The sequence below is a fragment of the Physcomitrium patens genome, chromosome 8 (genome assembly GCF_059467195.1).
Source record: "Physcomitrium patens ecotype Gransden chromosome 8, ASM5946719v1, whole genome shotgun sequence".
NCBI classification, from domain to species: domain Eukaryota; kingdom Viridiplantae; phylum Streptophyta; class Bryopsida; order Funariales; family Funariaceae; genus Physcomitrium; species Physcomitrium patens.
Window position 1 is genome coordinate 17375029 of NC_143417.1, and position 8249 is coordinate 17383277.

The window sequence follows — 8249 nt, forward strand, 5'->3', positions numbered from 1 at the left end:
AATTGATTAATTTTTTGATAATCTTTTTTATTATATTTTTAATCTTATGTATATTTTAATTAAAATTTTACAGGTTTGTATAAATTTATGTCCTTGAAACTTACAACAACTTATTCTATATATATATAGATATATATAATCTTTTGCTACATATGATTAATAGGGAATCTTTAAGATAAGGATGCAAAAATACTTTTGGTGCAACCATTGTTGGCTAATATTAATAATTTGTAATCATTCCTACAAAAGTATTTTTATATCTGAAATAAAAACTAAAAATTAACTTAATAATTACACATGAAGTTGAACAAGTTTACATTGGCATAAATACAATTGCATATTTTTTTAAAAGAAATTATGAAAAATTTAAAATACGTGATTTTATTTTATATTATTTATATTTGTTGTTTGAAATTTTCAAAATAAATAAGATTAAAAGAAAAATTTAGCTGATAAAGATTTTTATTTTATTTTATTTAAATGTAAAACTCAACCTTGAATTTTGGGAGCAACAAATTCAAAATAACTATTTGATGTCTCTTATATTTCATGAAAATTCTGAATATATTTTAACTCCAAATCAATTAAAACTTACTAAACGGTACTGTAATTTTAGTTGGACTCTAATCAACCTTTTTCAATCAACAAACAAATAATTGAATCCACATCATCTATACAATTGGCATTTTGTGTGTTTAGTTTAATTGAATCCACATCATTTATATAATTGGCATTCAATTAAACTAAACACACAAACTGCAACTGAAATTGTACACACACACACACTCTTTTCAACTGCATCGTTATTTAAAAAAAAAACCATGATACGATTTGCAAACACCAAAACTATAAAAAAAACAGCAGGCGTGTTTTGAACCCACAATACAAGAATTCAACAAACCGTTTCTGCCTACGAAGATCATAAAATCAATAAACGAAATGTATCACGTTGAGTAGTAGAAAGCAATCAGTTCATTTTCGTTATTGAGCAACGGTTTTTTTATTTGCAAATCGCCACCATTTCTTAGTATCTCAACAACGATCTGCTTCGGTTTAACACCGCGTGTGAAAGATGTGTGAAAAACGGTCTTTCAACCATGCTAATGATGCAACATTAAGCACCGCCAAATGCCCCTAACAACGTCAATGCAGACAGGGATTCGGTCCCTTGCAGGGCAGTCAGTGCACTAGACCTGAGCGAATACTGGCACTGATCCCGTTGCTGATCAACTCCATAGCGTCTACATTTGTGGAAGATCTACTCCTCGGTTGACTTCTAATGGGCCGTGTCATAGCTTCTCTGCTTATCGCCATCGTCATAGATGCTCTGCACGTGCAACACACATAATACACACACACCCACACACAAACACACACAGGCACGAGTTTCTGTAAGCTTAACCTTGAACCCCGTTATGTGTCTGTTCCTTGGGTTTGGAGTGCAGAAGCTCAGTGCATACTGTTCCAATGAGCGATTCGTGCGAACATGACAGACACGAAGTCGATGGAGAGCGATAGAGAGAGAGATCCATGGGCTAGTCTCGGATGGATTTGTATTCAGATTGACTCCCCAAGCTGCGGTTGTCGATGTGGGTGGGGGGTGATGGATTGATAGTGTGGACTACGAAGCAGGGTTCCTGCAGAATTTTGTTTGTTTGTGGATGAGTTGAATCATTGGTGGATGCAACGGATGCATTCGGAGAAGATCCTGAATCCTCAGCACAGTTTTGGACGACAATGCTCCGCAAGTCTACGACCAAACATAACGAGTACTCTGGTGTGCATTAAAATTCAGTGTTTAACTCCATTGTAGACGTATTTTTTTTCTCTCTTTCTGTGTGTGTAGGTGTAAATGCAAATTTTTATATATATATATATATATATATATATTCCAAAAAGAAATAATAATAAAAAAAATGTTATGACAAGTCTAATATAAGTCTAATAGTTTTTTTAACTTGTTTGGAAACATAAGTCTAATAGTTTTTTAAAGAATTACTATTAATACTTGACTCTTTTATAGTTAGAATAGATCCAATGCAACTGAGCATAGCACTATAAAACTGAAACAAACTTAAACACACTTTTTTTTAATATTATTTTAAATTATTACAAAATTTAAATAGTAAAAGCAAACAACTGGGCTGCATATTTATTTTAAATCAGTTTTGTTCCATAAATTCTCACACTGAATCAATAAAATTTAATCCAAGTGATTATGACAGCTGTCCATGTGCTTCTGAATATTATATGAATAATTGCTTAGATGGTTAATACAACAGTGTGTTTACTTCTCTGATCATGTTGATGTCAAACATGAAAACATTTATGCTTTGGTCATTCTAATTAATTGATATGTAGGAGTCCATATTCAAAACTAATCAAGTTGAGGTTCTCTTCCCGCTTGTCATATAATCTATGTGATGAGAAGTGATAAAATTCCAAATAAACTCATAACTGTGTTTGACTTACATGGCAATGCTGCAAATAATTTCTTTGCATTCCTCATTAATGTAAAATTTAAAAACCATACTGAAATATTAAAGTGGAGAAATTGAGTGATATTTACAAGCCCATTGGTCATTGTTTTACTTGTCATATTTATTTAATATTAATGTGAATAGAGCTACACAAAAGGAGAAACCTTGCATTTAAAGCTCAATAACTACTTGTTATTACCTTATAACTATTAGTTCCAAAAAATATTTTGTTTATATAGGATAGGTTTTTTTTTTTTTTTTTTTTTTTTTTTTTTTATTTATTTAATGACAATGTCTTACATTAGTAGGGCATAAACATATACATTTTTTTTTTTTTTTTTTTTTTTTTTGTAAAGTGTATCATTTTATTCTTAAATAAATTTGAAGGTTAATTTAAAAACATAAATATAGTGTTCTCCTCATCACAATGAGCCTTCTTGTTATGATTTTTTTCTAGTAATATATATTCTTTTCAATAATAATAATAATAATAACAAACTATCATATGAGATTGTTTTTTTCAAGTAGAGAATATAAAAATATACAACATTTCTATATTGAACTCTTAATTATTATTATCATTTAAAAATACTTATTATTATGTAAAAAACGTCCAAATTCTCTTTTAATTCTGCATTCCAAAAACTAAAAATTTAAAAACGTTTTCACTTCAAATTTTCAATTCTTATAAAAACATTTTTTCCAATTTTTATGTAACATTCTATGAAACAAATAATTACTTATTTTTATTGTTATTGGTATGTAATTATTATTTAACTCACCCAGAAATTTAATCAAAAAAAGAGTCTATAAATTTGCCTTTTGTGAATTTGTTAAAATATAAAAATTGTATATCCGTGGGTATTATTATGTAACTATGACACCAACGACCAATTCAGTTGCACCCAATAGGTTTTATACCAAACCATAGCATTCACAAGAGGCCAAAATAACATCTAATGTTCATATTCAATACTAAACTTTTGAATAACTGAAGAATGTAGAAAATAACAACAATAACAAGAAGAGAATTGCTAAAGCGACACCCTTGCAGATACATTCCTGCTCTCTCTTCAAGTATTGCTCAGCAAGAGCTCTCTCTTATTGCTCTTCACTTGCGAATACACACTAAATCCTCACTCCCAATGTTTCCTCTATCCCTAATGCAAGTCGCTTCACTAGCTGACCTTCTCCAAAGTGTCCCAAAAGGAATTGTGAAGTGCAATCCCAAAGAAAATTGCAATGCAAGCAACCACAACATCTTTGAGGGTGTGGCTTTAATAATATAGGGGTGTGGCTTTAGTTATCCCCTAACAATAATAACAACAATAATAATCATAAAAAGGCAAAAGTAAGCATTCCTTAAAACCACCTTGGACAAAGTTGATGGTGGACAACCATCCAAATTTTCATCCACGTCATCCACCCATAAGTTCATCCATACGAGGTGTAGTAGACCCCGGCCAATGACATTGGAACACGTGCTCGTGTGAGACAGTTTCCTGGAAGGTTCTAGGAAAAAGGAGACTGACCCGGAAGGCAGCGCAAAAGAATGCGTGAAGAGGTCCCAATGCCCGACGACGACGACGGCGCGGTGCGATCCACGAAAGATGCGACCACATGTGTAAATTTGCATGGGAGACTGTGCCCGAGACGTGCCCACCTCGTCAAACCATGAAGTGACTTTCTAATCTATCTCACTCTTTCGTCATTCTCCCCCCCCCCCCCCCCCCCCCCCAAACCCTGGTTTGCTAGAGAGCTGATTCAACAAACCTCAGAGTGTTGCGTTCCATGAATCTCACTCTGTAGATCGGTGCGGTTTTTTACCAACGGGAAAATGCAGACGTTGCGTGTGACGACAAACTGCAAGCCACTGGAAGTGGCGTTGCTGAGCCAGGGATAATGGGAGAGAGTCTCGTATCTGTACTCTACCTTGGCGACGGCGATAACTGGAATAACTTTCATACTGTAGGACTCTTGACTTGTCACTCCGGCAAATTGCTAGATGCTTCGGTTTACAGACAGATCTGATCCAGGGCGATGTGTGCAGCGCCAACGTCCAATGGCGCCGAATGCTAGTACCCCATCCCGTTCCGGATGGATTCCCTTTCAAGGCTGATCACGACACATGAACCACATGAATTATTCTTGGAATCGCAACTTCTGTGTCCCGAGACGGGAAAGGGCTGATCTCCGTTCCTTGCCGAGACCATCCATGGTTCAATTAGCTCCTTCGTCATCAGTGGTGTACTTTGCTCACTGGCTCTGACGCTTGATAATTGATCAAACCCGGTGTGAGCTGCATGAGTCAGAGCGGAATGCCCTTCTTCGCAAGTGCGGCGTAGGCATTGGTGCAACGTCTCGCCCAGCCTTCCTCCTTAAATCGACAAACATATTTCCATTGCATTTACAAAAATGCGTGGTTTATTAAGATTTTCATGAGAAGAAGTCACCTCGGTCCCCTTGAATCTGTCTAATTGAGACCTGTTCACTTATACCTTTATTTGCATTGAAACGAAGAATCCAAATAAAACAAAGTTGAAGACAGCTGCCTTCACTACTTTAATCATCATTGACCCAGAGTCACTCTTGCAGATACAGAAAGATCATGATATAATTGAAAATCTTATAGCTGCACGTTTAAATCTACAATCCAATTAATTTCCTTTAACTAGTGACGCTGAGAATGGTGACTCATGACAAGCAGCTTTCACACACTGCCCCATCGTGGTGGATTGAAGTAGAAACCGCACCCAGACAAGACGATTACAAGGAAATTCATAGTTGAGGAAACATGGTACTTTATTATTTAGACCAATATGCTGCAAATATGTCAAAGTAGTGCCTGTACCTCTTCCCGAAGGATTAAAAACGGCAAACATATTATCCAAGAGCAGCAGTAGTTATTTATATTGCCAAATGCTGTAGCTCTTAGTCTCCTGAAATCAACTGTCCAAACCAGCACCCAAATCAATGATGCTAAGATACTCCCTTGCAAGCCGTGCACGGCAAGCATAGTGAAAACCAGCACCAAGAATATATTAAAAAAAAGAAGAAGTCTAGATCAATTCATGCGCGGCGGTGATGAACCTTCAAACACCGTCATACTGTGGAGCTGTCGATTCACGCAGACGACAACTTGTTGAGCCCTGTCATCATCTAGCTGCGCGTTCTGCACTCGTCCAAGGCTCAATAGGATTCTACCACAGCATCGTCAGTTCATGGCCAGGGAACTCCGTCGATCAGCAGCCAGAGGAGAACCTTGGTATATGTACAACACCTGACAGCTCCAAACAGAGCCCACACATGCCAGGCGGATATGGATGTCGACACCTATCCTACGTACTTCTGCCGCTATCTCCTGCTGACTACCCTGTACTAAAAACCTACTCCACAACCAAAACCAAAGCAAAAAACAAAAAAACAAAAAAAACAAAAAAAAAACTTACATGAGCGAACAAGAACGACGCTTAAGGCCACTAGTACGCACCACCTAAGAAACAACTAATGACTCTCAGAAGACCTTGACTTGAACTAAAAATGCTCTTCAATAAAAACATTGAGCATTAAGGGGAGTTATCTCTATCGTCGACCAAAAAAAAAAAAAAAGAAGGAAAAAAAAAGACTAAGAGATTCCCACATTTGCGACTACCTACAGTCAGTGATTAGACTCAAATATTCGTCAAGATCACTGTCAAACCTTAAAAAGTCAAGTCTTCGAACTACCATAGTTCCTACGAAAGGGGCTAAAAAACTGTTAGCCCTGGAGCACCTCGTTCACTCCACAAGGTTTCCAAACTAAAACCTCGCGCGATGACGAGAGTCTCACCGAAGATCTGTTTGTTGAACAAATGCTGGTATTACTCGATATACCAGACACAGGAACTACGTCCAGATCTTGAAAGGATTTGGGGGAAGCCGGTGGCGGGATTTGAAATTCATCCCAATCCCAGCTAATGTCGTGAGCTGAGCTTTGAACACCGCCAAGAAAGTCGTCGAGGTAGTCCGGCGACCACCCCTCGAGTAAAATGCCGGTGGCATCAGAGCCGGGCGAGCTAACGTATCTCGTCTCGCTCGTAGAGGAAGTCCCAGGGGTACTTCGGAAGGGGCTTGATGTACTGCTGCCACTTTCTAAAAAACTGAAGTGGTCAGCATACCAAACATTCCCAAAAACCCTAGATTCGACTTCCAGTTCCTGCGTACCATGTTTAGTTATGGGCTCGATTAGAGGGAGACCTATGTCGCCCGCATGAATCTTCGCCTCACAAACTGTTGGGTATGCAGTCCCTAAAGCCGTATCATCTAGGGCTAATGAGTTTCTGTTTGGTGATGCAGGTGTAAACACACCACTATCATCAACTGATGATTGCGCCCCACTGCCTAATACCCTCTGGTGACTCTCCTCACGAGGGAAATTGCGATGCGTGCCCTCGCCTCTTAGACTGACACTCGCTGCAAAGAAAACCAGCAAACACTCAGCAATAAAGCACTCCAACGCAAGATATAACACAACTCCCAGAGGCAATTTAGTACATTCTTTTTGGAAGTAATGAAATAAATTTTGTACCAGCATCATAAGCTCGAGCTGCCTCTTCTGCGGTGTCAAAAGACCCAAGCCATCGACGAGTTCGCTGCCTAGGTATCCGGATCTCTGCCACCCACTTCCCCCATCTTCTCTGACGAACGCCTTTGTACTTCGGTCCATTCTTCTTCTGAACCGTCGCCTTCAGGTTCTTAGTTCGTGTACCGAGATGTACTGACGGGTTCCACAGTTTCCTCGGGGGAATCCGATTAACTGAATCTTGTGGCTGGGAAAGAATCATCTGACTATGGTCGTAGGATATCGCTCTATAAGCAGACAATCCAGGCGGTAAACTACACTGAATTGGATCACCAATATAAGCCTCGGCAAGGCCTACGTGAATCTGCGATGAAACTGGACCCAGAGTACTACAAAAACCCTGCTCGACACACTGCGGCGAGGAGGCACTGTACATGGTCCTTTGAAATTGTTGTTCAAAACTACAATTGTTGGAACCAACTGTACTTAACGAGCCGCATGCACTGCAACTATCCGCAACTGAACCTCTCCCACTGGAGGAACTTCCATCATGAGTCTCATGAAAGGTCCTTTGGCCTTCACGTTCGCGGGATGAATTCCTTGAATATCCCATGACAGCCATGACGTACTCACCAACTCAACACTAACACTCGAATAATATATTTCCCAAAAAAACAGAAAAAAAGAAAAACAAGACAAAACAAGCCAAACCTAAACAAGAAAACAAACAAATAAAAAAGACACGACTATGCAACAGTGCCAAAGGTCTCAGAGTGCTGGGACTACTACAGACGGTGTTGTACAAGTTCCTCACTGGACAGTAAGGTGCAAAACGAAGTTAAAAAAAGACGTCCATTAAAACACCTAAAAAATGAAATTAGAACAGTCCGCTAACCACAGCAAGTAAAAATCTATAGGTACCTGGACACTTCAATTCACTCAACGACGCACAGGACTGCTGACAAATTCCTATGAGGACTGGCCAAAGACCCTTGGCACCTTCTCGGACACCATGAGTGAAGAACCTGCACCAACAGAGTGCAAGGCAACGATACACACAGAACAAACTTAGGATTATTCATGATCCCAGAAGTGCCCCGAGCATGCATCTACCAGAGGACTAGCTTAAACCCGTGGGAAGGCCAGCAGATAGTCTCTGAAGCAGTCACTAACAGAAGTGATCCATTGCCAACCGCAAGAGAGCTCCT

At 38.7% G+C, this 8249-nt stretch overlaps 1 protein-coding gene across 1 annotated transcript; it reads right to left on the reverse strand.

The window, feature by feature from the left end:
* Nucleotides 1-5264: 5264 nt before the first annotated feature.
* Nucleotides 5265-7801, reverse strand: LOC112285447 (uncharacterized). Its single transcript, XM_024526292.3, has 2 exons — nt 7048-7801; nt 5265-6932 (listed from the first exon to the last, which is right to left on the reverse strand). Exons 1-2 carry the CDS (start codon nt 7661-7663, stop codon nt 6238-6240), a joined length of 1311 nt encoding a protein of 436 aa, XP_024382060.1. The 5' UTR covers nt 7664-7801; the 3' UTR covers nt 5265-6237.
* Between the last annotated feature and the right edge of the window lie 448 nt (nt 7802-8249).